Raw genomic sequence first — 26810 nt, forward strand, 5'->3', positions numbered from 1 at the left:
GAGACGTCACTCATTGCGAAAACAGCCAGTAAAAGTTAGAAGGCGGGCTAAGAGAGGAGCGCAGCGATTCGATTGGTGAAGCCGTGTGCCTGTCTGGACGCCGCACCAATGGACGTCGCGGCTGGGGTCGGGAGGCGGGGCGGGCGCGGCGGCGGCGGCGGCCAATCAGCGGCATTGTTTGTGGTGGTGCCGGTTGCGCTCGGCGGCGGCCGCGTCTGCTCCGCCCGCCCGGCCCGGGACCCCCGGGACCCCCCGGGACCCGCCGGGATCCGCTGGGATCCGCCGGGAATCCACCGCGAAACGCCAGGAACCCACCGCGACCCCCTGCGACCCCCGAGCCAGGTGAGGCCCGCGGGGGCGGCGGAGCCGGGCCGGGCGGGGGCGGGGCAGGGCAGGGCCTGGTTGAGGCGAGGGGGGGGGGGGGGCGAGACCCGGGGGATGGGGGGGATTTTGGGGCGGATTTTGAGGGGGTCGAGGGGCGATTTGGGGGGGGGGGGCTGCGGTCAGGAGGGAGAGCTCGCGGGGTTGCGGGCGATCCGGGCTGTGCCTTGGGGGGGCAGAGCTCGGATTTGGGGGGGGCAGAGCCCGAGGGGTTGGGCGGGGGCTGAGCTTGGATTTGGGGGAGCAGAGCTCGGATTTGGGGGAGCAGAGCTCAGGGATTTGTGGGGGCGCCGGGCTCAGGGGTTTGGGGAGCAGAGGCAGAAGGATTGGGGGCACAAAGCAGACGGATCTTGGGGGGGAGGGGGAAGAGCTCGGATTTTGGGGAGCGGATCTCAGAGATTGGGGATTGCAGAGCTCAGGGATTGGGGGGGCAGAGCTCAAATTTGGGGCACAACCTGACGGGTTGGTGGGGGGCAGAGCTCCGGGATTTTTTGGGGGCGGAGGGGGAGGGAAGAGCTCGGATTTTTGGGAGCAGAGCCCGAGAGGTTTTGGGGCACAAAGCAGATGGATTTGGGGGGGCGGGGCAGGGGATTGGAGGTAAAGCCGGAGGGATTTTGGGGAGCAGCGCTCAGTGATTTTAGGGAGCCACGCTCAGGGATTTGGGGCAGAGCTCAGGAATTTTGGGGAGCAGAGCTCAGATTTGGTGGGGGTTGAAGGTAGAGCTCGGATTTGGGGGAGCAAAGCACAGGGATTTTGGGGAGCAGAGCACAGGGATTTTGAGGATCAGCCCCGGGGGGATTGGGGCAGCGCCGGGGGATCCCCCGGGAAAACGGGGGAGGAGCAGGGGCGGCCCGGGGGTTCCCGGAAGGATTTTGGGGAGCGGATGCCGGGAACCCCCTGGATCGGCCCCCCGCGAGCCCCGCTTTGTTCCCTCCCGTCCGTGCCGGGATTCGGGAGCGGTTCCCGATCCTTTCCTCGGCGTTTCCCCGTTCCCTGCTGGAAGCGGGTCCCGGCCTCATCCAGGATTTCCGCCCCGCGGATTCTCCCTTTTTTCCTGCTGCCCCCCGTCCCCCCCCCCGTCACTTCCCGGTGTTGCTTCCCCACCTCAAACCCAGCAGGAAAACTTTCCCATCCCTGGAATAACGCGGAGCCGGAGCCTCAGGCGATGCCGGTGCCTTCCCGTGGGCACTGCCCGCGCCCCTTCCCGGTTTTTGGGTGGGATCGGGATAAAAACGCCGCATTGGGGGGGGGGGGGGGGAAGGGGTGGGGGCACGGACCCTTCCTCACCCGCCTTTGGGAAGCTGGATTCTCTCCCAGGAGGAGATCCGAGAGCATTTCTCCTCCCAAGGATGAGGATTTCTCTTCCCGAGGAGAATCCTTTCCCAAATTCCCAAAATTGAGGCGTTTGGGCGCTTTCCCCTCCCTTTGGAGCCTGGAAAAGGGATCTGTGATGGCGGGGGGAGGGGGTGGTTTGCCGGGAAGAGAGGAGGAGGAGGAGATTTGGGAATCTGGGAGCAGGGAGGAAGAGCGACGGCGTACGGATGCGCCGGGATCGATTGGCTTTTCCAGAGCTTTTTTGATCCTTTATTCTTTTTTCTTTCATATCCATTTGATTTTCTGGAGCCTCCTCGGCCGCTGCCGGGCGGGAGGAGGAGGAGGAGGGAGGAGGAAGGGGGAGCACGGGAATGGGAACAGCCTCCTCCTGGCAGGAGTGTGGGAGGATTTGACTCCTGTTCCTCGGTGCTCCCGGGTGGGGGTTGGGGCGGGATCGCACAGGCAACCGCGGTTTTTCGGGAATTTCAGGCGTTTTAAGGATTGGGGGTGCAGGGAGACCCCCCCTCCCCCTTTTCCCCCTCCCCTCCTCCCACTCTGGGAGACGCTGGCACATCCCAGGATTTGGGACATCCACGATGCTCCAGTTGCTGTTGGGGAGAAATGGAGCCGGTGTATCCATAGGGATCCCCCATCCCTAAGGATTCCCCATCCCTGGCGGTCCCGTGCCTTGCCGCGATCCAGGATTGTGCTGGAATCCATTGGAGCCGCTGGGATCCATCCAAGGGATCCATCGCGGTGCCGCTGCCGTGGCTCTGATCCTTTGGGATCTCGGTGCCACCTTCTCCTGGCACCTTTCCCGGTCACGAGGCCGGCGCTGCCGGGAGCATCCATCCATCTTCCAGCGTCCTCTTCCGACGGCTCCGCTCGGAGCATCCCGCACGGAGCGGGGCGGGTCCCGGCCTCCCCTCAGGTGTTCCTGGGATGGGGGAAGGTGGGAATTCCTGCTTGGCGGGGTTTATCCCACTTGGGATGTTCTTGGAAGCATCTTCCCTGCCGATGTCGTATTCCAAGGGAGTCAGGATCCACCGCTCGGGAGTTTCCCGGATCCCTTCACTCGCCGCTCCGGGATTGGAGGAAAATCAATCACTGAAGCTTTCTGCCTGATTATTTCCCGGTTAATTGACAGTTTTCCACGCTCAGCTCTTCCATATCCGATGGCAAAACTCTCCTTGGTCCATCCGTGTTTCCTGGTGGAAATCTGTGGGTTTGGGTTTCACGTGGAATCTTGGATTTGTGCTCCGTAGCCTTGGGGAGCGCAGCCATGGATGGCTGGCATTGTGTTTGCCGTGGATTTTCTTGGTGCTTTAGGCTCTTTTCCAGGTTTTTATATGGGATATTCCATATTTTGCAGCATCTCGGGATGCTCCTGGTGCCGGGGCTGGGATGGGACGTGTTGGGATGCGCCCGCATTTCCCTGCAGGAATTTCTTCCCAATTTCCCACCTAAATCTCCCCTTTTCCACCTTAAAGCCATTCCCCCTTTTCCTGCCATTCCATGTCTTTGTCCCAAGCCTCTCCCAGCCCTCAGAGACCCTTTGGGCACTGGAAGATGCTCCAAGGATCTTCCCTGGATCTTCGCTTTTCCAGGCTGGGCAATCCCAGCTCTCCCAGCCCGGCTCCGTAGCGAGGCTCTTCTCCGATGGCTCTGACAGCTCCAGATGCTCCTTCCAACAAAACACAGGGAATGTTCAAGGATATCCCCATCCCATTCCCGATAAGGAGCCACGGGAGCTTCCCTGTTGCGTCTGGGGGTTCTCCCATCACCGGTTCCCGCGGAATCCGAGCAGGTTCCGATCCCCATCCTGGTGTTTTTGGGTTTCTGGGCACCTCGCACGGAGCTCGGGGAGCTCATCCCGATCCGTAGGAAGTGGGTCAGGAAGAGGCTGCGGCGCCGGGCTCGGTTCTTTTTATATTCCCGGGATTTTCCGATGAACGCGGCGATTCCCGGCGCTGGCGGATTCGGGATGAGTGGGACGGGCTGGGGGAAGGGGGATAACGCTCCCCTTCAGATCCCAGTGTCGCGACTCAGCCCCTTGGACCTGGAATCTTATCCGGGCATTTGGGATTGTGGTATCCGGAATATGCCTGAAATCCCTCTGAAGAGCAGCACCAGCCTTTGGAATCCGGAGGGTGTTGGGAGCGGCGCTTCCAAGCCTAAAATTAGCCCCGAGCCCGGCGCTGAGGAGGCCGGGTTTTATTTCCATGGATCCGCATCGCATCCATGTTGTTCCGTCCCTGCTCCGTAGGTTCCACTTGATGAGGTTTCAGTGTGGATTTTGGGGCCGAATCCTGAAATTGTCCCGTTTCGGAATTCCTGGTGGAATCTGCGCCGGTTCCTTGCGGGCGGAGGAGCCGGATGATGGGAAGAGTTGGATTTGTGCGTGTTTTCCATGCCTGGTGTGTTTTTCCCGATAAAATTTGGTCTTCATGGAGTCTCAGGAGATGGATGCGTGAATCCTGGGATTTTTTGGGATGAGGCTGAGCCAAAGCCGTGTATCCCTTGGGAAGGGGAGGCTGCTCCTTGTCACCCATCCCGGGATCTGTCCCTGGGAGCAGAGCCTGGTGCTTCCATAGGGAGGACGTCCATCATTCCGGGATGATCCATCAGCCCGGTCGGTGCTCCGGTGTCGGGGCTGGAAATGGGATCCAAGCCCATTGCAGGGAATACAAACCCTTCTCCCAGTGCTGCCGTTCCCTGCCAGGACTCGATGGCCGGGCTTCTCCTGAGGAGTCTCCTTCCTCTTCCCAAGGCAGGAGCAAAGTCTGGGAAGGAGATTTTGGAGGAAAGAGGCCGGATTTCCACAGAACTCTTACGTTGGGATCCTTTCCATCCCTCTCCTGCCCATCCCAAACTCCTCTTGCTCGCATCCCTACTGCACAGAAACATGGAAGTGCATTCCTTGAGGCTCCCAGCCACGAAGGAGGATGTGTCCTGCTGGAATGCTGTTCCTGGACACCAAATCCAGTTGTTTTCCCCCCAAAATCCCTGGTGGAGGCAGCTCCAGCTTCCCAGTTTCCTCTGATCCATGTGAGAAGCTCCATCACGATCCCGCTCTGCTGAGCAGCGAGTCCTGGAAGGAGATGGAGAGCTGGGATTCTCCCTTCTGCCCTGACAGGTGGAACGGTTTCCTTGTTTCTTTTCCGGCCGTTTGTGGGAGATGATCCATGGGATTGGGATAAATCCTCATTCCCGGTGGTTCTGCCCTTTTTCCATGCTGGAGCCGCTGTTTGAGTGGAATCAGATTAAGTTTAGGCCCTGGGAAGACAAAAGATCCGGAATTCTGGGCGCTGTGTGGAGGGAGAGGGTCCCACAGAGGCTCCATGTGCTTCCCCAATCCTGTTTTGGGGTTATTTCTTGGAATTCAAGCACTTTTTCATGGAAAACAGTGGTTTTCCAGTGAAATTTTTGGTTTCCCAGTTGGTCGCGAGCGAGAAGTTCCCCAAAATCCACCTAAAATTCCCCAAAATCCAGGGCGTTTTTCGGGACACCTCCAGGTGCAGCTGCTCCGTCTGCACTCCCCAAATCCCGGTTTTTAGGGAGGGACTGCTGGAAAACCTGCTCGGGCTGTTTCCCATGGGATCCCCCAGGGAATTTTAAGGTCGATGCTCCAGGGATTCGTCCCAAGTTGGATCCTTGGATGAGGGAAGGGTTGGGAATCTCAGCTCCTCCCAGTTTGCTCCCAGTTCAAGCTCAGCTCAAGGATGATGGGCGCAGGTGGAGGAGCTGCTCCCGTGTCCATAAGGAATTTTCCCGCTCCTCAAACACATCCCAACATCCACCCCATGCTGCCTCCAAAAGTGGGGAGTTCTGAGGGAAAAGCCGCCGGTCGGAGCGATGCAGAATTCCAGGGAATTCCGAAATGATCCCGTGGTCCTTCTTGAGTAGCTCCAAACCTGGTGGATTTTCCCTTTCTCCTTATTAAATCCTGGGTTCCAATTAAATCTTGGAGCCCTGACAAATTCCAACACCTACTCTTGCGAGGGGGGCATTCCCACGGCTGGTTGTTCATTCCTTGCAAGAATTCCTGCAAACCACCAGCAGTGCCTCGGGATCCGTGGCCGGAGTCACCGGTGTGTTCGGAACGACGCTCCCGTGGCCTTGGAAGAGTGGGAAGATGCCCAGGTCTTGTTTTCCAAGGAATGGGCCTCAAGGTTGGGTCTGGAAATGCAGGAAGTCAACGTTCCGCTCGCTGGTTTTACCTGGAAGTGCTGGAAGCAGCTGGATTGGGAAGTGGGAGCTGCTGGATGTGGTTAAGGAGGGTGGGAATGGCGCCGCTGTCCGTCGGGATAGCGCTGGGATTGGGAATCCCATGTTCACGGCGACGTCGCCGGGAAGAGCGAGGGAGGGGAGCAGATCCCAAATTCCCAGAGGATCAGGCAAAGCCAGGGTTTGGAGGGGTCAATCCCAGCTGGGACTGGGATGAATCCGTAGGAAATGGGATCACGCCGCATTGAGTTTGTTGGTGGGACCTCCTTGAGCGGTGCCTTCTCTGGAGGTCGACCGGCTTTGGATTCCCATGGGATGGCAAATTTGGGGAAAAATCATCCCTTTCCCTGCTTAATCGCCCTCCAGTTTTCCCAAAATCTCTTCCCGAGTACGCGGTGTCAACCTGAAGCTGGATCGGGATGGTGCTGGCTGCTGGCGGATCAGGAGGAGGGAGTTGGATCCAGGAATCCCCTGTTTTGGGGGAGACGTGTCATGGAGGGATTACACCAGTGGGGCAGAAGATCCAAGGATCCTTTGGATTTGGGATAAAAGGAACTCTGGGCAGACACTTCCTCAAAGATCTTTTCAGCCTGGAAGCAGAAGCTCCCAGGGAATGGATCCATAGGAAAAAAAAAAAAACAAAATTCAGTTCAATGATGTTTTAGTTCTTCCTTTGCCCATCCTGGCCGGGAAGATCCATCGGAAAGGTCGGAGCAGCGGGATGGAGGCCGGGGCATGAGGAAGGATGGGAGGGATCGACCTCCCCGAGTGTGCTGGGAAGGTTTTCATCCCGTTCCGAATCTTCACCTGGCATAAAACAGGGCTGGAAGGGCTGGAGGAACATGGGGAGGGTGGAAACAGCCTGGAATGGTCCTAAAAAAAACCAGGGAATGGAGAAATCAAGGAATTTTGCCTCTCCCCTGCGACCTCTGCGTTTTCCATGTGCACGGCCTGGAATAAATCATCCCAGGGCCCATCCCACCCCCTCATTAGCTGATAAATCCATGGAAACGAGCGTGCAATTAAAGCTAATTAATCCTTTCCCCCTTTGGAAACCAGATTGTTCCATTTTATCCAATAAAGGCAAACTGGGGCTGCTGGAATGCTGCGGAATTCCCAGACTCCTACACCTCAGAGGTGGAATAAAGCCGTGGATGTTGGGAATGACGGGATTATCGGTGTGTTTCGGGGGAATCCAACAGCTTCCATCTGCTCCAAGCCCTGTCCAGCCTGGCCTTGAGCACTTCCAGGGATGGGGCAGCCTCAGATTCCTGGGATAACCTGTGCCAGGGCCTCGCCACCCTCACAGGGAATTCCAGATATCCAATCTGAATCTCCCGTCTTTTAGTTTAAAAGCGGGTTCTCCATCTCTGGCATTCTCCATCCCGGGTTCTCCGTGTGCTGGATGCTCCAAGCGCTCGTTAATTCCTTAACGAGGCCCTGAAGGCGTCACCATCCTCTTCCCGCTGCTCCCTCCTCGGGACACCCTCAGCCGTGGGGACCCGGAGCGGGAATTGGGCGCCTCTGGAATTGGGCTGGTTCGGGAGAGCCAAAATCCCACTGGATCCTCCTGCTCCAGGGTCGGCCCCGCAGGTGGCATCTCCCAACCCATTCCGACCCTCTCCAGCATCCCTTGGCATCTTCCCTGGGACCTCTTGGCATCTTCCCTGGGAATCCTCGGCGTCTTCTCCGGCGTCTTCGCCCGCTCCCTCGGATCTTTGCTGGGATCCTTTGGCGCCTTCCTCACATCCCTCAGCATCTCCTCCAGCGCCTTCCTTGGCATCCTTTGGCGTCTTTGCCGGGATTTGGGCGTCTTCCTTGACATCCCTCGGCACCTTCCTGGCGTGTCCGTCGGCACCTTCATCCACCTCCCTTGGCACCTTCATCCACCTCCCTCAGCATCTTCATCCACCTCCCTTGGCATCTTCATCCACCTCCCTCAGCATCTTCATCCACCTCCCTCGGCACCTTCATCCACCTCCCTCGGCACCTTCATCCACCTCCCTCGGCATCTTCATCCACCTCCCTCGGCACCTTCATCCACCTCCCTCGGCATCTTCATCCACCTCCCTCAGCATCTTCATCCACCTCCCTCAGCATCTTCATCCACCTCCCTCGGCATCTTCATCCACCTCCCTCGGCATCTTCATCCACCTCCCTCAGCATCTTCATCCACCTCCCTCGGCACCTTCATCCACCTCCCTCAGCATCTTCATCCACCTCCCTCGGCATCTTCATCCACCGCCCTCGGCATCTTCATCCACCTCCCTTGGCACCTTCATCCACCTCCCTCAGCATCTTCATCCACCTCCCTCAGCATCTTCATCCACCTCCCTTGGCATCTTCATCCACCTCCCTCGGCACCTTCATCCACCTCCCTCGGCATCTTCATCCACCTCCCTCAGCATCTTCATCCACCTCCCTCAGCATCTTCATCCACCTCCCTCAGCATCTTCATCCACCTCCCTTGGCATCTTCATCCACCGCCCTCGGCATCTTCATCCACCTCCCTTGGCACCTTCATCCACCTCCCTCAGCATCTTCATCCACCTCCCTCAGCATCTTCATCCACCTCCCTCAGCATCTTCATCCACCTCCGTCGGCATCTTCATCCACCTCCCTCAGCATCTTCATCCACCTCCCTCGGCATCTTCATCCACCGCCCTCGGCATCTTCATCCACCTCCCTTGGCACCTTCATCCACCTCCCTCAGCATCTTCATCCACCTCCCTTGGCACCTTCATCCACCTCCCTCAGCATCTTCATCCACCTCCCTTGGCACCTTCATCCACCTCCCTTGGCACCTTCATCCACCTCCCTCAGCATCTTCATCCACCTCCCTCGGCATCTTCATCCACCTCCCTCAGCATCTTCATCCACCTCCCTCGGCACATTCCTGGGATCCCTCTGCACGTTCCCGGGATCCCTCCGCACATTCCCGGGATCCCTCGCCATCCTCTCCTGCACGGCTGTGGACTGAGTGATCCCGAGGCTGCTCTACCACCACTGTCGGACCCAACCTCGGGCCGCGTTTTTTCGGGAATGGGAGGGGCGGATCCCGGCGCCAGCGTCGAGGCCCCGACCCTCCTTTTTGGGAGGGAAACAGTTAAAATTCCAGGGGAGGGAAGGAGCTTCCATGAATGAAGACAAAGTTTGGCGGGGGGCCAGGAGCGGGGGGAGGGGGAGCGGGGAGGGGGCGGCCGCGCCAACGCCGAAATCCCAGGAAAAATTAACCCCCCCCTCCCAAAATCCAGAGCCAATTCCATGTCAGGATGTGCCAAACCGGCCGTTACCGCATTTATCTATTTTCATTTATTTTTTTTTAAATTTTCTTTTGGTTTCTTTTTTTTTTTTTTTTGTCATTCCAATTTTTTTTTTTTTTATTCCCGTTTTTTTTTTTTTTTCCCTTCTCTTTTTCCCTGCCCCGCGAGGCATCATGGGAAAAAGTCAGCATCCCCCTTTTCTTTTGTTTAATAAAACAGAACGCGCATGATTGGCAGGGAAGTGCCCGCTCGGAGCGCGGCTCCGGCTGCGGCTGCAGCTCCGCGGGGCGATGGAGCGCGGGGCCCTTCCCAGCCCGGAGCTCCTCCGGCTCCTTCCCAAGCCCTTCCCGAGCCCACCCGCTCTGCTCCTTAATTTTCTTGACAACTCGAAGCAGCGGGAATATTGTACCTGTAAGTATCCGTGAGACCGGGAATTCGGACCGGACAAAAGGGTTTCCTTATGGATGAGCGAAGCGATTTTTCCGCTTTTTTTTTTTTTTTTTTTTTTTTTTGGTTGGTTTTGTTTGAATTTTTTATTTTTTTTGCCAACGGAACAGGGAATGTCTCGAGGGAATATTTTAAGGAGAAAACGAGCGCCGGTGCTGGGATTTGCTGTTGGAGTCGATCTGTGATTCCCTTCTCCCCTTCCCCCCCCACCTCCTTCCCCACCTCATCCACGCTCCCACCGTCGCTATTCCGCCGGAATGATCCCATCCCACCCTCCCTGTCGCCAGCTCGAGGGGTGACAAAAAAGCCGGGAATAACGACGCCTTAGATCGGTGTCACCCCCCCCCCCCCCCCCCCTACTCCTGCTTCCTGGTGATATTGATTGAGTTATTGATCGGGTTATTGATCGGTGATCGATGGCCCGGCCGGAGCCGGAGCCGGAGTGGCCGCACAAAGGCAGCGCCCGCAGTCGAGGAAATCGGGAAGCGTTATATAAGGAAGCCTGGGAAGTCTGCGTCATCCCGGATGGGGAGGGGGCCGGAGCCAGGCGCTCCCTCCCCCCCCCCCACCTTCGATCCCATCATTTTTTATTGGATTTGATTTTCCCGGAGCGTTTTCCAGCTGGTTTTCCCCGAAACGGGCCGTCCCAGCTGGATCTCCTGGAATTTTTTCTTTCTCTTTCAGACTTTGTGGAGTTTTTTGGGTCTTTCCCCCCCATTTCAGGGCATAAAGCGGCTTCTGGAATTCCCGCTCTCCTCTGGCATCCCAGAAAATCCTGGGATGGGACGAGGTGCGAGGCCAGACATGGCCCTGGCATTCCCTGCTCCCGGGAAATGGAGTTGGATAAGAACGCAAACTTAGGAGGGAAGGGAAGCACTTTTTGGGGGTGGGAGGAGGAGAGGATTTTCCTCCTTTCCCACTTTTCCTGCTTCCCATCAGTCGTTCTGTACTTGACCCGGAGCTGCAGAATCCGGGGACATCCTGAGCCGGTGGCAGGGATCTGGAATCTGGGGGATCCAGGCTCTGGGGGATCCAGAATCTGGGGGATCTGGAATCCAGGGAATCCAGGCTCTGGGGGATCAAGGCTCTGGAAGATCCAGAACCTGGGGGATCCAGGCTCTGCGAGTTCCGGAATTTGGGGGATCCAGGCTCTGGGGGATCTGGAATCGGCAGGATCCAGGCTCTGGGGGATCTGGAATCTGCAGGATCCAGGCTTTGGGGGATCCAGGCTCCAGGGGATCCAGAATCCACAGGATCCAGGCTCTGGGAGATTTGGAATCTGGGGGATCCAGGCTCCAGGGAATCCGGAATCTGCAGGATCCAGGCTTTGGGGGATCCTGGCTCCAGGGAATCTGGAATCCGCAGGATCCAGGCTCTGGGGGATCCGGAATCCGCAGGATCCAGGCTCTGGGGGATCTAGGCTCCGGGGGATCCGGAATCTGGGGCATCCAGACTCTGGGCCCAGTGTGTCGGAGCCGGGACAGGCGTCCCCACGCTGGGATCTGGGAACAGCAGAACTCCTGGAGCACTTTGCTCCATAGGAATTCCCACTCTGCCACATCCCAGTGCCCGCTCCCATCCCATTTGTCTTCCCAAATCTTTCTTCTTATTCCCGCTCCCTTTCTCTCCCGGGAGCTGCCCTGTCCCTGCAGATTCAGGGATGGCTCCGGGGCCGTTTTTAGGGCTTTTCAGGGATTTTCCCTTTGTTTGGCGTTACTGTAAATCCCGGTGCTCATCCTGCTCCGGAGAAAATTTCCGCGAGCCACCCTGAGCCTCCCTTACCTGCCTCAGAATTCCTGCACGGAACCGGGTGTTCCTCAGGATTCCCGGACACCTCCCTGGAGCAGCGGGATTGGGAGCAACCCGGTTTTTGTTCAACTGTGGAGTTGGGTTTTTTTTCCCCCCTTCCCTTTCCAGCGGCGTTCCCGGATCCCGCTCCGGCTCCCGCTCCCGGCCGCCGAGCCGTTAAATCCTAATTACCTTTTTAGGTTATTATCCTTTTCCTGGCATTCCTTGGGAATGCTCGCCCTGGGAGCCAGCCATTTTGTGTTCCGTGCCGGAACGCGTTTCACGACGCCGACGTCGGGATGTGCCGAGCCCAGATGGAATCGGAGCCGCCTTGTGCCGGCCTCCGGGAAGCCCCTGGAGCGGGATTTCAGCCGGACGGCTCCGGATGAGGAGCCAACCCTGCGGATTTCCCGTGGGATCAGCGGGGCTTGACGGGGGATCCTGGGATTTTGGAGCGGGGGGGAAGGGGTTTGGGCAGCGGGAGCGCGCCCAGGTGAGTTGGAGGAGTTGGATCTCGCTGGTTCCTAGTCCCGGGAAAACGGGATTTTAAGTGGCTTTTATTCCATCAGTTTCACGGGGTTGGATATCCAGAGGATGTCCTGGAGCAGCTCCTGGATTTGGAGCAATCAGGATGGGGCTGGAACCTCTCGGAGCACCCTGGCTCTGGGGATGGATGCTCCCGTGGGGCTTTATGGATCAGGTTGGGTTTGGATTAATTCTGCAATTCCAGCCCCAAATGGAATTTGGGGATCCTGTGTTGCCTCCAGGGCTTATTCCTGCTGGGAAGTCTGGGCTGGAGCTGGGAGCAGCCCCGCAGCTGCTTGGGTGGAGGATGAGAGCCTCCCGGGATCTGCTGGGATCAACCGGGATCCACTGGTGTTCCTGGGGGTGCGGGGTGAATCCTTGGAGTGGAATTCCCGGTGCTCCGCCCTTCCAGACCGTGCTTGGACTATTCCGGGGTGTCCCTCCTTCCCATGCGGATCAGATCCCTTGTGGTGGATCCCAGATCCAGGAGCGGAAGCTGGAGCGTCATTGGGCTGCGGTCGGGAAAGGCCGGAATTCTCAGGGATCTCCCTCCTCTGAGGGTTTGGGATGCTCCGGGTCCCCTGAGGCTGCCGCAGGTGCCTCTTCCTGGGAATACCAGAGGCTTCCCAAGGAGCGGAGCAGGCACTGAGCTGGTTTGTCCCATCCTCGCTCCTTCGGATCCCAGGGATCCACCTCGGCTCCTCCGGGACTGCCGGCAGCTCCGCTTGGCGGAATTCCCAGCGCTGCTGGAGCGGGATCGGGAAACTGGAGGGTGCTGGGGAGACCTCGTGGCACTGGGAACACTTGGATCCCTCATGGCGGATCAGGGATCCCTCGAGGCAGATCAGGGATCATTCCTGGTGGTGGATCAGGAATTACAAGCCCTCCATGAGCTCCAGAGGGCCCGAGGCCGGGAATTGGGGCTGGAAGACCAATGTGGGGATTGACCCCACAGCAAACAGCTCCAAGGAGGCTGGGAAGGGCCTGGAACCCCCCGGGACTTCCCTGGATAAACTGCGGCCGGAATGAACTCCTGGTGCTGCCAAGCCTCGGTTCTGGATTCCATCGGGTAAATCCCGGGATATTTTCCATCCTGGCTGCATCTCTCCCTGGATATTCCCACTTCTCCTTGGAATATTCCTTTCTTTGCCCCAACTCGCTCGTTCCAGCTTTTCAAATCCTCCCGCTGAGGGGTTTTTTTTTTTGTTGTTGTTGTTGTTGGATTTTTTTTTTTCCCCTGTGGGCGCCGCATCCAATATCCATGGAAAACGGGGTGCTGCTTTGTTTGTCTGGGAACGCCAAACCCGTCCTGCCGGGCCCTTCGGAGCAGGAAAACCGCCCGGAGCCAGCAGAACGTGCTGAGGAGCGCGTGGTGCCATGGACGGGAGCAGCGTCCCCGTGGAGAATCGGGAATCGCCGTCGGGACGGAGCGAGGCGGCGTCTGGCAGACCGGGATTCCTGGAAAACATTCCAAGGTCAGCCGGGCCGGTCCAGCCGATCCCGCTCATCCCACCCTGGAAGCCTCTGGAATCTTTGCTCTACCCCAGCTCCAGGTTCCCGTTTCTGGGCACTCAGGGAAGGGATAATCCCAGTCGGAGGCAGCCCCATGGATTTAACTCCAGTTTTCCATGAGTTTTGCCACTATTTGGGAATTTGGTTCCAACGAGGAGGAGTTTTTTAGATGAGGCTGAAGGGAGAGGCCGAGGCTGTTCCCTGGGATGTGCCGGATCCCCGGGAGCGCGGTGCCGTAGGGCGGCAGAGCCGGATGATCCGGTTTGGGATGTGCCGAGACCGGAGCAGGGCCAGCACTGAACCTCCCGCCTGTCCGGCCTCCAGACCCGCTGGATACCCCGGGATCGGGATAATTCCTGCTCTTTGCTGCGGATTTCTGGATGGAATCAGGAGCTCTCCCTTGGCTTTCCCAGTGCTCTGGAAATTCCCAGTTGGATCCTCCCCTTCCCCTTCCAGCCAAAGGGCCCCATTCAGTACCGAATCCGAAGCCTGATTTAAATTTTATTGGATCTGGCTGAGCCTGGAAAACCTCTGGAGCGGATTAAATAGTGGTGGGCCCCATTCCTGCTAACGGCGCTTCGGATTTGTTTGGAATACCGGAGGGGAGGGCGCTGGGAACCCTTGGGAGACCCTGGAGCCATGTCCCTGCGAGCGGGGCCACATCCCTGGGCTCCTCCTGAAATCCCACTGCTGGTTCCCGTCGGGATGTGAGCGCTGTTCCCATTGGGATGTGTGCAGTGTTCCCACTGGGATGTGAGCGCTGTTCCCATTGGGATGTGAGCGCTGTTCCCATTGGGATGTGAGCGCTGTTCCCATTGGGATGTGTGCAGTGTTCCCATTGGGATGTGAGCGCTGTTCCCACTGGAATGTGAGCGCTGTTCCCGTCGGGATGTGAGCGCTGTTCCCATTGGGATGTGTGCAGTGTTCCCACGGGGATGTGAGCGCTGTTCCCATTGGGATGTGTGCAGTGTTCCCACTGGGATGTGAGCACTGTTCCCACGGGGATGTGAGCGCTGTTCCCGTCGGGATGTGAGCGCTGTTCCCATTGGGATGTGTGCAGTGTTCCCACTGGGATGTGAGCGCTGTTCCCATTGGGATGTGTGCAGTGTTCCCACTGGGATGTGTGCAGTGTTTCCACGGGGATGTGAGCGCTGTTCCCGTTGGGATGTGAGCGCTGTTCCCATTGGGATGTGAGCGCTGTTCCCACTGGGATGTGTGCAGTGTTCCCGTCGGGATGTGTGCAGTGTTCCCATTGGGATGTGAGCGCTGTTCCCACTGGGATGTGAGCGCTGTTCCTGTTGGGATGTGTGCAGTGTTCCCATTGGGATGTGTGCAGTGTTCCCATTGGGATGTGTGCAGTGTTCCCACTGGAATGTGAGCGCTGTTCCCACTGGGATGTGTGCAGTGTTCCCGTCGGGATGTGTGCAGCGTTCCCACTGGAATGTGAGCGCTGTTCCCATTGGGATGTGAGCGCTGTTCCCACTGGGATGTGAGTGCTGTTCCCACTGGGATGTGTGCAGTGTTCCCACTGGAATGTGAGCGCTGTTCCTGTTGGGATGTGTGCAGTGTTCCCACTGGGATGTGAGCGCTGTTCCCATTGGGATGTGTGCAGTGTTCCCACTGGGATGTGTGCAGTGTTCCCGTCGGGATGTGTGCAGTGTTCCCGTCAGGATGTGAGCGCTGTTCCCGTCGGGATGTGTGCAGTGTTCCCGTCGGGATGTGTGCAGTGTTCCCACTGGGATGTGAGCGCTGTTCCCATTGGGATGTGAGCGCTGTTCCCATTGGGATGTGTGCAGTGTTCCCACTGGGATGTGAGCACTGTTCCCATTGGGATGTGAGCGCTGTTCCCATTGGGATGTGAGCGCTGTTCCCACTGGGATGTGAGCACTGTTCCCACTGGGATGTGAGTGCTGTTCCCGTCGGGATGTGAGCGCTGTTCCCGTCGGGATGTGTGCAGTGTTCCCACTGGGATGTGTGCAGTGTTCCCACTGGGATGTGAGCGCTGTTCCCACTGGGATGTGTGCAGTGTTCCCGTCGGGATGTGAGCACTGTTCCCACTGGGATGTGAGCGCTGTTCCCATCAGGATGTGTGCAGTGTTCCCATTGGGATGTGTGCAGTGTTCCCACTGGAATGTGTGCAGTGTTCCCGTCGGGATGTGAGCGCTGTTCCCATTGGGATGTGAGCGCTGTTCCCATTGGGATGTGTGCAGTGTTCCCACTGGGATGTGAGCGCTGTTCCCATTGGGATGTGAGCGCTGTTCCCACTGGAATGTGAGCGCTGTTCCCACTGGGATGTGAGTACTGTTCCCATTGGGATGTGAGCGCTGTTCCCGTCGGGATGTGAGCGCTGTTCCCACTGGGATGTGTGCAGTGTTCCCATTGGGATGTGTGCCGTGTTCCCGTCGGGATGTGAGCGCTGTTCCCGTGGTTTTCTTGGACAAGGCCTTGTTTTCCCGCCTTGTTTTCCCACCTGGTTTTCCCTCTCCATCCCGGTGTTTCCGTCACTTCCCAAATGATCGGCTCCTCATCCAGCTCTGCGTGGAGCTGGAATGTCCCAGGGATCCCGGGATGCTGGGGAGGTTTGGGGGTGCTGCCGGGATGCTCGGGAATGCTGGGGGCTGTGGGAATGCTGGGGGGATCGGGATCGTGGCACCGCCTTGGTGATGGAGCAGGAAGTGTCCGTGTGAGTGAGGGACCGGGGATCTCTGGAATTCCTGCGGGATCCTTCCATCCCATGGCGAGGACGAACAGGAGGTTGGTGGCCCAGGAGATCCTGGATGTCCCTGCTGGCTCCCGGCTCCGTGGTCAGTCCAGCTGTCCATGGGGAGCTCGTTATTCCCAGCAGGGATTATCCTGTGGGATGCTGGTCCTGTGGACCTGTCCCACCTCCTCCTCCTGCTCTCTCATTCCCGTTCCTGGCTGCGCTCCCGGGATCCTGGCGCGTTCCCAGCGGCTCCAGCCGCAGCGCTGGGCGCGGCTCCGAGCGCTCCCGGGGTGTCTGGAACATCCCCGATTCCCTCGGGGTCACTCCTGCGGGACGGGGGCGGGAGCGGCTCCCGCAGCCTGTCCCGGCTTGCCGGGCTAAATTTGGGAGACGTGCGGAGAGACGGGATGGGCAGGTAGGAAAGAGCCCCAGGTGCTCCCTTGGAGGCTCCGTCCGGCTTTTTTGGGGATCATAGTTGGGATTTCCATCGGTTTTCCTGCTGCCCTGCCCTGCTCCGGTGTCTCCAGCGGGAGCTGAACTCGTGTGCCAGCTGGATGGATGTGTCATTCCAGGGATTTACACCTGAGCCGGAGCCTTCTCCTGGCAGGAGTTGGGCTCAGGGAAGCTTTATCCCGGGAATGACTCGGAGCCAGCTCTGGGCAGGTGTGGAGCAGCTCCAGGTGCCCAGGATCCAGCTGCTGTGGCCGCTTGGAGCACGGACACTTTGTGTTTCCTGCGGAGCAAATAATTCCCGGTGTTCCCGAGCCAGCCACATGGAATTCCCAGCTATTCCCCAGGTGTTTGTCCCGGTCCCAACCCCGCTCTGCAGGGAAAGGCCTCGCCCGGCTGGTTTGCAGGTGGAGCTTCCGTGGCTCTTTGTTGTCGGAGCTGGTTCCTTATCAGCCTGGGAGCAGGATTGGGATGGGGTTGGGATGGGCTCCAGGCTTGGGATGGGGTTGGGATGGGCTCCGCGGCTCCCGCCTGTTTTCCGGAGGGCATTCCTGCACCTGGAGCCGAGGCGGGGGGAGCCGGAGAGGTGGGAGGGCAGGGATGGACCTGCCTGCGCCTCCATCCTCGGAGCTGCCGAGCATTCCTGCCTGGAAAACCGCGCGGTGGGGGATTTCCTGGCGTTCCAAGGCTCCCGAGGGGGTTCATCCCAGCTCGCCGTCCTTGCTGAGCCGCATCCATGGGGTTTAATCCCGAAGGAGGGATTGTGCCACCATTCTCGGGAATTTCAGGGCCTTTCGGAGGGGAAAGCTCCAGACCTGGGTAGGAACTGGGGAGGTTGGAGCTCTGTGAGGGGATCAGAGCTTTCCAAGGGGCCGGAGCTCCATGAGGAGATCAAAACTTTCCAAGGGGATCAGAGCTCTCCAAGGGGTCAGAGCTCCATGAGGAGATCGGAGCTCTCTGAGGGGTCAGAGCTCCATGAGGGGATCAGAGCTTTCCAAGGGGCCGGAGCTCCATGAGGAGATCAAAGCTTTCCAAGGGGATCAGAGCTCTCCAAGGGGTCAGAGCTCCATGAGGAGATCGGAGCTCTCTGAGGGGTCAGAGCTCCATGAGGGGATCAGAGCTCTCTGAGGGGTCAGAGCGCTGTGAGATTGGAGCTCTCCGAGGAGGTTGGAGCTCTCCAAGGGGTCGGAGCTCCATGAGGGGATTGAAGCTCTCCAAGGGGTTGGAGCGCTGTGAGATCGGAGCTCTCCAAAGGGTCGGAGCTCCATGAGGAGATCGAAGCTCTCCAAGGGGTCGGAGCGCTGTGAGATCGGAGCTCTCTGAGGAGGTTGGAGCTCTCCGAGGGGTCAGAGCTCCATGAGGAGATCGAAGCTCTCCAAGGGGTTGGAGCGCTGTGAGATTGGAGCTCTCTGAGGAGGTTGGAGCTCTCCGAGGGGTTGGAAGCTCTGTGAGATCGGAGCTCTCTGAGGAGGTTGGAGCTCTCCGAGGGGTTGGAAGCTCTGTGAGATCGGAGCTTTCCAAGGGGTCGGAGCTCCATGAGATTGGAGCTTTCCAAGGGGTCAGAGCTCCATGAGGGGATCGGAGCTCTCCAAGGGGTTGGAGCTCCATGAGGAGATCGGAGCTCTCCAAGGGGTCGGAGCTCCGTGAGGGGATTGGAGCTCTGTGAGATTGGAGCTTTCCAAGGGGTCAGAGCTCCGTGCAGGGATCGGAGCTCTCCGACGAGGTTGGAGCTCTCCGAGGGGTCAGAGCTCCATGAGGGGATCGGAGCTCTCCAAGGGATTGGAGCTCTGTGAGATCGGAGCTCTCCAAGGGGTCAGAGCTCCATGAGGGGATTGGAGCTCTCCAGGGGATTGGAGCTCTGTGAGATCGGAGCTTTCCAAGGGGTCAGAGCTCCATGAGGGGATCGGAACTCTCTGAGGGGTCAGAGCTCCGTGAGGGGATCAGAGCTCTCCGAGGGGTCAGAGCGCTGTGAAATTGGAGCTCTCCGAGGAGGTTGGAGCTCTCCGAGGGGTCAGAGCTCCGTGAGGGGATCGGAACTCTCCGAGGGGTCGGAGCGCTGTGAGATCGGAGCTCTCCGAGGAGGTTGGAGCTCTCTGAGGGGTCAGAGCTCCATGAGGGGATCGGAGCTCTCCAAGGGGTTGGAGCGCTGTGAGATCGGAGCGCTCCAAGGGGTTGGAAGCTCCATGAGGAGATCAAAGCTTTCCAAGGGGATCAGAGCTCTCCAAGGGGTCGGAGCTCCATGAGGGGATCAGAGCTCTCCAAGGGGTTGGAGCTCCATGAGGGGATCGGAGCTCTCCAAGGGGTCAGAGCTCCATGAGGGGATTGGAGCTCTCCAAGGGATTGGAGCTCTGTGAGATTGGAGCTTTCCAAGGGGTCAGAGCTCCATGAGGGGATCAGAACTCTCCGAGGGGTCAGAGCTCCATGAGGGGATCAGAGCGCTCCAAGGGGTCGGAGCTCCGTGAGGAGATCGAAGCTTTCCAAGGGGATCAGAGCTCTCCAAGGGGTCGGAGCTCCATGAGGGGATCGGAGCTCTCCGAGGGGTCGGAGCGCTGTGAGATTGGAGCTCTCCGAGGGGTCGGAGCTCCCTGCAGATTCCAGAGCTCCCTGAGGAAGCCGAGCTGAGCTCGGATGGGGTCTGGGGGGGTTCTCTGGGATCCCTGGCACTGACGCTGTCCCTGCCCTTCCCCTCAGGATGGACCGGATGACGGAGGACGCGCTGCGCCTGAACCTGCTCAAGCGCAGCCTGGAGCCGGCGGAGGAGCGCGAGGACGTCCTGGCCAAGCGGCTGAAGATGGAGGGACACGAGGCCATGGAGAGGCTGAAGATGCTGGCGCTGCTCAAGCGCAAGGACCTGGCGGGGCTCGAGGTGCCCCACGAGCTCCCGGTGAAGCCGGATGGGATCAAGGGATACGAGGAGAAGCTCAACGGGAGCCTGCGGCCCCACGGGGACGGGCGGAGCGCGGCGCGGCCAGGCAAGGAGAACATCAACGATGAGCCCGTGGATATGAGTGCCAGGAGGAGGTGGGTGCCGGGAATTCCGGGAGCTGGCGGGGTGGGAGGAGCCGGGTTGGGAATTAAATGGGATTTGGGATGGGTCCCGGAGAGTCCCTTGCGGTGGTGCTGAGAGTTGGGAGGGACTTGGGAATGGCAGGATGAGGGAGATAATTGGGAAGGAATGAGGAAGGAATTGTTCCCTGTGAGGGGTGGCAGAGGTTATCCAGGGATTTGTGGATTTCTCATCCCTGGAAGTGTCCAAGGCCAGGCTGGATGAGGCCTGGAGCAGCCTGGGATAGTGGGAAGTGTCCCTGGAGCCTTGGGCTGCGTCCATCCTCAGCGGAATTCCTCGGATATTGTACAATGTGAGGTTATCCAGCATTGGACACGGACACTTGGATCGGGAAATCTGCCCTGGGAAGAGGTGGGAATGTTCCACTCTGAGCTCTGAAATCGTTGAGAAGTGAGCCTGAGAATGTCTCATTTTCCTGGATTTTCCTTGGGAATGTGCTCCACGTCTCCTCAGCTCTGCCCGCCTCCCTCGCTGTGGCTCCTCTTCCAGGGATTCTGTTGGAATGCTGCTCTTCCCTGGACGAAGGGAATCCGAGGATCCAGCCACACTCGGTGATTCTGCGTGGACGGGTCCGTTCTCCCTCTTGGATTTGGACTCTGGCCCTGCCTTATTCCCCTGATGGAATGTCAATAATCCAGCCGGGATGCATCTGGATGCTCCTGCAGAACTATCCCCAGGAGCCGTAGGACAGCCCTGATCCAGGAAAACCCAGGATCCCAGTGCTGGATGGCTCCGGATGTGCCAGCCCAGTTTGGATCTCCTGGGATGCAGCTTGGGATTGCTTGGATGGGCTCCCGCTGGCTCCATCTCCTTGGGATGCTCTGGAATTCTTCCGCTGGGGCAGGGGCAGCTCCGTGCTGTGGTACTTTGGAATATCCACAAAAAGCGCTGGAATGTTCGGGAGATGAGGCAATCCCAGCTCTGAGCATCTTCCCGCCCTTGGAGCAGCCGAATCCGGGAGCTGGCATCGGCTCCGTGCTCCCTCCCGGGCGTTCCGAGCTCAAAGTTTGGGATGAGATATTCCATGGTCTCCCCTCACTCCAAGGACCTTCCAGGGAGCTGGAATTACCTCCCAGCCCAGCGTTCCCGCTGCTCCACGCTGGATTATCCCACAGTTTTTCAAGGCTCTCCAGCAGCAGGAATGAAATCCAGGATAACAAAAGGCTTTTCTTGGCTTCTCCTTCCCTGGGATGATCCCGCCTGGATCCCGCTGGATTCCACCACTGATTCTTGGTTTCTTTCTTTTCCCTGCTGCTCCTTTTGTTTCCCGATCCTGGTCATGGATCAGTTGGATATTCATGCCAAGTTTTCCTTTATGGAATGAGCTTTTCCAATGGATTGGGGTTGGGATAGGCTTGGAGCAGTGGCATTAACGGGGGTGGGGCTCAGCCCCTTCTCCATCGCAGTGAGGATGAGAATTCCAGGCTGGGATATCCCTGCCGTTCCCTCCCATCCCAGCACCGGGATGCGCTCCTGATTCCCACTTGATTCCCAGGTGGAATTTGCACCCCTGGAGAGAGACCTGGATGGGGGATTAGGGGAGTCCTTCCCTCCCGGTGTCCGTGGGAGCCGCGCTCTGCTCCGGATCCGTGCTGGAACGAGTGGGATCCTGCTCCCAAAATCCCCAAATCCCACATTCCTGGCTCAGCGGGGCTCCCGAAATTCCACATTCCCGGCTCAGTGGGATTCCTTTTCCTCCCTGCAGTGACCAGGACCGGGGCCGCCTGACCCCGTCCCCGGACATCATCGTCCTGTCGGACAACGAGGCCTCCAGCCCCCGCTCCAGCTCCCGCATGGAGGAGCGGCTCAAGGCAGCCAACCTGGAGATGTTCAAGGTGAGGGAACGGGAATTCCATCTCGGGAAAGCCACGGAGAGCGGGGAAGGGGGAGGCAGTGAAGGATTTGGGGCGTTTCTGAGCAAATCCCAGCTGCGGCCAGCCCGGTTCTTGCAGCCGTGGTTGAAATTCCCGCTCGGATTCAGCTTCCTCCCGCTCCCTTCCTCACGTTCTTCCCGGTAATCCGGTGTTTTCCAGGGAAAAAGCCTGGAGGAGCGGCAGCAGCTGATCAAGCAGCTCCGGGATGAGCTGCGGCTGGAGGAAGCCCGGCTGGTGCTCCTGAAAAAGCTGCGCCAGAGCCAACTCCAGAAGGAGAACGTGGTGCAGAAGGTGAAGGGCGGCGACGGGCGGGATAACGGGAAGGGCTGCACGGCTCTGTCCGTGGATTCCCGCTCCGGTCGCTCATCCCGCCTCTCCTTCCCAGACTCCCGTTGTCCAGAACGCCGCGTCCATTGTCCAGCCCTCTCCCGCCCATGTGGGACAGCAGGGCCTGTCCAAGATTCCCTCCCGGCCCGGAGCTCAGGGGGTGGAGCCGCAGAATTTAAGGACATTACAGGTGAGCCTTCCCGTTTTTCCTGGAAAAACTGTTGGATGAGCCACTCAACCGAGGGGCTTTTTCCAAGAGGTTGAGGAATTCCCGCCAATTCCCGGTGCTTGGGGTTGGATTTTGGGTTTGTCAGGAATTAGGCTCGGTGATCCTTGTGGATCTGGGTATTCCGTGATTCTGTGGATGTCCGGTGGCCCAGCTGGAGTGGGAATTCTCCAACGCCTGCAGCCTTCCTGCTTTTCCCACGGGAAAAGCCTCTGGAAGCGTTTGCTCCGTGGATTCCTGCCCTTTTCCTTGACCATGGAGCAATCCCGTGGGAAATAGGGGTGCGTCAGCTTGAGCTGGGCAAAGGACCACAATCCTTCAAAATCCAACCCAGTTTGGGGAAAAAGCGAGGGATTTGGGGCTTAGGAATTAACCGGGATTCCAGATAAGCAGGAATTCCAGGGATCAGTGGAATCAGGGCTCCCAGTTTGCCTCGATTCCCTCCTTTTGCTGTTGTTTTGTTCCGGAGCTCACGCAGCGCTGCGGGGCTGTTCCGTGCCGCTCCCGGAGCCGCTCCGGTGGTTCCTGGGATGTGATTCCCTGATTCCCTGGTTCCATGATTCTGTGATTCCGTGATTCCCTGAGTCCGTGATTCCATGGTTCCATGATTCCGTGATCCCGTGATTCTGTGATTCCATGATCCCATGATTCTGTGATTCCATGATTCCATGATTCCCTGATTCCGATTCCATGATTCCCTGATTCCTTGATCCCATGATTCCGTGATTCCATGGTTCCATGATTCCATGGTTCCGTGATTCCATGATTCCATGGTTCCATGATTCTGTGATTCCATAATTCCATGATTCCCTGATTCCATGATTCCGTGATTCCATGGTTCCATGATCCCATGGTTCCGTGATTCCATGATCCCATAATTCCATGATTCCGTGATTCCATAATTCCATGATCCCATGATTCCATGGTTCCGTGATTCCGTGATTCCCTGATTCCATGATCCCGTGATTCCGTGATTCCATGGTTCCATGATTCCATGATCCCATGATCCCATGATTCCATGATTCCCTGATTCCGTGGTTCCATAATTCCGTGATTCCCTGATTCCATGATTCCGTGATTCCATGGTTCCATGATTCCGTGATTCCCTGATTCCATGGTTCCATGATTCCGTGATTCTGTGATTCCATGATTCCCTGATTCCGTGATTCCATGGTTCCCTGATTCCATGATCCCATGATTCCGTGATCCCATGATCCCATGGTTCCATGATTCCGTGATTCCATAATTCCCTGATTCCGTGATTCCCTGATTCCGTGATTCCCCGATTCCCTGATTCCGTGATCCCGCGATCCCATGATTCCATGATCCTGTGATTATTCCCCGATTCCCTGATCCCACGATCCCGTGATTATTCCCTGATGCCGTGATTCCGCGATTATCCCGTGGTTCCGTGTGGATTCCCGGCAGGGACACAGCGTCATCCGCTCGGCCGCCAGCTCGGCGCTGCCGCACATGTTGATGTCCCAGCGCGTCATCGCCCCCAGCCCCGCCCAGCTCCAGGGCCAGCGCGGGCCCCAGAAGCCCGGCCTGGTCCGCAGCTCCACGCCCGGGATGAGCCCCGCCATCAACTACCAACCGGTGCGCACTGCTTTGGACTGGTTTGGACTGGTTTGGGTTGGTTTGGACTGGTTTGGGCACTGGTTTGGGTTGGTTTGGACTGGTTTGGGCTGGTTTGGGCACTGGTTTGGGTTGGTTTGGACTGGTTTGGGCACTGTTTTGGACTGTTTTGGATGGTTTGGGCACTGGTTTGGGCACTGGTTTGGGTTGGTTTGGGCTGGTTTTGGCACTGGTTTGGGTTGGTTTGGATGGTTTGGGCTGGTTTGGGCACTGGTTTGGGTTGGTTTGGACTGGTTTGGGCACTGGTTTGGGCACTGCTTTGGACTGGTTTGGATGGTTTGGGCACTGCTTTGGACTGGTTTGGGCACTGGTTTGGGCTGGTTTGGGCACTGGTTTGGGTTGGTTTGGACTGGTTTGGGCTGGTTTGGGCACTGGTTTGGGTTGGTTTGGACTGGTTTGGGCACTGTTTTGGACTGGTTTGGATGGTTTGGGCACTGGTTTGGGCACTGGTTTGGGTTGGTTTGGGCTGGTTTTGGCACTGGTTTGGACTGGTTTGGGCACTGGTTTGGGTTGGTTTGGACTGGTTTGGGCTGGTTTGGGCACTGGTTCAGGCTGGTTTGGGCACTGGTCTGGGCTGGTTTGGGCTGGTTTGGACTGGTTGGGGCTGGTTTGGGCACTGGTTTGGGCACTGGTTTGGACTGGTTTGGGCTGGTTGGGCACTGGTTTGGGCTGGTTTGGGCGTTGGTTTGGGCTGGTTGGGGCTGGTTTGGGCACAGGTTTGTACCCATTTGTAGTGATTTGGGCTGGTTTGGGCACTGGTTAGGACTGGTTTGTACTGGTTTGGGCACTGGTTGGGGCTGGTTTGGGCACTGGTTTGGACTGGTTTGGACTGGTTTGGGCACTGGTTTGGACGCTGGTTTGGATTGGCTGGCCACTGGTTCTTACCAGTTTGTACCTGCTTGAACTGGTTTGGGCTGGTTGAGCACCGGTTTGTACCGGTTTGTACCGGTTTGTACTGAACCGCCACCCCAAGGCCGAACCCTCTCACAGCTCCTCTCCCTCTGCAATTCCTGGGATTCCCCAACCCCTGTGGCCCCTCGGACGGATCCCAGCATTCCCGGGGCTCCTCAGCCCCCATTATCCCAAATCCCCACCTCATTCCCACTTCATTCCCACTTCATTCCCATCAATCCCTCCCCTCAGCTCCCCATTATCCTGAATTCCCGCCTCATTCCCACCTCATTCCCATCAATCCCTCCCCTCAGCTCCCCATTATCCTGAATTCCCGCCTCATTCCCACCTCATTCCCATCAATCCCTCCCTTCAGCTCCCCATTATCCTGAATTCCCGCCTCATTCCCGCCTCATTCCCATCAATCCCTCCCCTCAGCTCCCCATTATCCTGAATTCCCGCCTCATTCCCACCTCATTCCCACCTCATTCCCATCAATCCCTCCCCTCAGCCCCCCATTATCCTGAATTCCCGCCTCATTCCCGTCTCCCCGCAGCAATCCAGCTCCCCTTTTTCCCAAATTCCCACCTCATTCCCATCAATCCCTCCCCTCAGCCCTCCATTATCCCAAATTCCCACCTCATTCCCACCTCATTCCCATCAATCCCTCCCCTCAGCCCCCCATTATCCCAAATCCCCACCTCATTCCCGCCTCATTCCCATCAATCCCTCCCCTCAGCCCCCTGTTATCCCAAATTCCCACCTCATTCCCATCAATCCCTCCCCTCAGCCCCCTATTATCCTGAGATCCCAACTCATTCCCGCCTCATTCCCACCTCATTCCCATCAATCCCTCTCCTCACCCCCCCTTTATCCCGAATTCCCACCTCATTCCCATCAATCCCTCTCCTCAGCCCTCCGAATCCCGAATTCCCACCTCATTCCCATCTCCTCCCAGCAGTCCAGCTCCTTGAACCCCCAAATTCCCGCTTCATTCCCATCTCCCCGCAGCAATCCAGCTCCCCTTTTTCCCAAATTCCCGACTCATTCCCGCCTCATTCCCATCAATCCCTCTCCTCACCCCCCATTATCCCGAATTCCCGCCTCATTCCCATCTCCCCGCAGCAATCCAGCTCCCCTTTATCCCGAATTCCCGCCTCATTCCCATCAATCCCTTTCCTCACCCCCCTTTATCCCGAATTCCCGCCTCATTCCCGTCTCCCCGCAGCAATCCGGCTCCTCGGTGCCGTGCCAGCGCTCGTCGTCCTCCGCCATCTACATGAACCTCGCCTCTCACATGCAGCCGGGCTCGGTGGCCCGCGTGTCCTCCCCGCTTCCCAGCCCCAGCGCTCTTTCCGACGCCGCCAATTCCCAAGCGGCCGCCAAGCTGGCGCTCCGGAAGCAGCTGGAAAAGACTCTCCTGGAAATCCCACCCCCGAAGCCTCCGGCTCCTCTCCTGCACTTCCTGCCCAGCGCTGCCAACAGCGAGTTCATCTACATGGTGGGGCTGGAGGAGGTGGTGCAGAGCGTCATCGACAGCCAAGGTCGGCATTCCCGGGGTTATTCCCGATGGGAAAACGCAGCCGCGTGGGAATTCCGGGAGGCTTCAGCACCGATTCGGGGCGTTTCGGGTTGAAATCGTGGGGTTTAGGGTAAAGCTCTGGGGGGGTTTTGATGGGGAGATTGGGAGGGTTTTAGAAGGAGTTGGTGGAGTACGGAGGGGGGATGGTGGAATTTTGGGGTGGTTTGGAGGGGTTTGAAGGATTTCAGATGGGGTTTGTGGGACTTCACGTGGAATTTTCGGGATTTTGGCTGAAAATTCCAGGGTTTCAGTGCAAATTTTCAGGATTTCAGGCCAAAATCTTGGATTTCGGCAGATTTCCATGATTTCAGCCCCATTTTTGGCATTTAACTCCCGATTTCCATGATTTCAGCCCCATTCTTGGTGTTTAACTCCCGATTTCCATGATTTCAGCCCCATTTTTGGCATTTAACTCCCGATTTTCATGATTTCAGCCCAATTCTCAGGATTTCCACATATCCGCAGGACTTCAGCCCCAATTTTCAGGATTTCAGCCCCAATTCCCACACTTTAATCCCCAAATTCCAGCCTTTCATCCCCAATTCCTGGTCTCCCAGCCCCGATCTCCGCCCCATCCCGCTGCTCCCAGCACTT

The 26810-nt window shown here is 58.1% G+C and overlaps 1 protein-coding gene and 1 long non-coding RNA gene across 4 annotated transcripts in view; one reads left to right on the top strand and one right to left on the bottom strand.

Annotated features, from left to right (window-relative positions):
• Positions 1-167: 167 nt before the first annotated feature.
• The window catches only part of GATAD2B (GATA zinc finger domain containing 2B), a 35051-nt gene continuing 8408 nt past the window's right edge, over positions 168-26810 (top strand). The window contains exons 1-7 of one of the 3 annotated variants that reach the window (XM_032093157.1): positions 168-342; positions 19303-19632; positions 21384-21513; positions 21712-21843; positions 21938-22069; positions 23534-23704; positions 25863-26178. In XM_032093157.1, the coding sequence (XP_031949048.1) occupies positions 19304-19632; positions 21384-21513; positions 21712-21843; positions 21938-22069; positions 23534-23704; positions 25863-26178 (1210 nt within the window). In that variant the 5' untranslated portion in view covers positions 168-342; position 19303. Of the gene's footprint in view, positions 343-9403; positions 9597-11977; positions 13421-19302; positions 19633-21383; positions 21514-21711; positions 21844-21937; positions 22070-23533; positions 23705-25862; positions 26179-26810 lie in introns of those variants that run through there. The other 2 variants (XM_032093158.1, XM_032093156.1) reach the window with 2 other exon arrangements.
• On the bottom strand, positions 24767-25344 carry LOC116436331. The gene is made up of 3 exons (XR_004236975.1): positions 25274-25344; positions 25108-25222; positions 24767-24837 (listed from the first exon to the last, which is right to left on the bottom strand). It is a non-coding gene; the product is annotated as an uncharacterized LOC116436331 (long non-coding RNA).

This window comes from Corvus moneduloides, chromosome 29 (genome assembly GCF_009650955.1).
Source record: "Corvus moneduloides isolate bCorMon1 chromosome 29, bCorMon1.pri, whole genome shotgun sequence".
Lineage (NCBI taxonomy): Eukaryota > Metazoa > Chordata > Aves > Passeriformes > Corvidae > Corvus > Corvus moneduloides.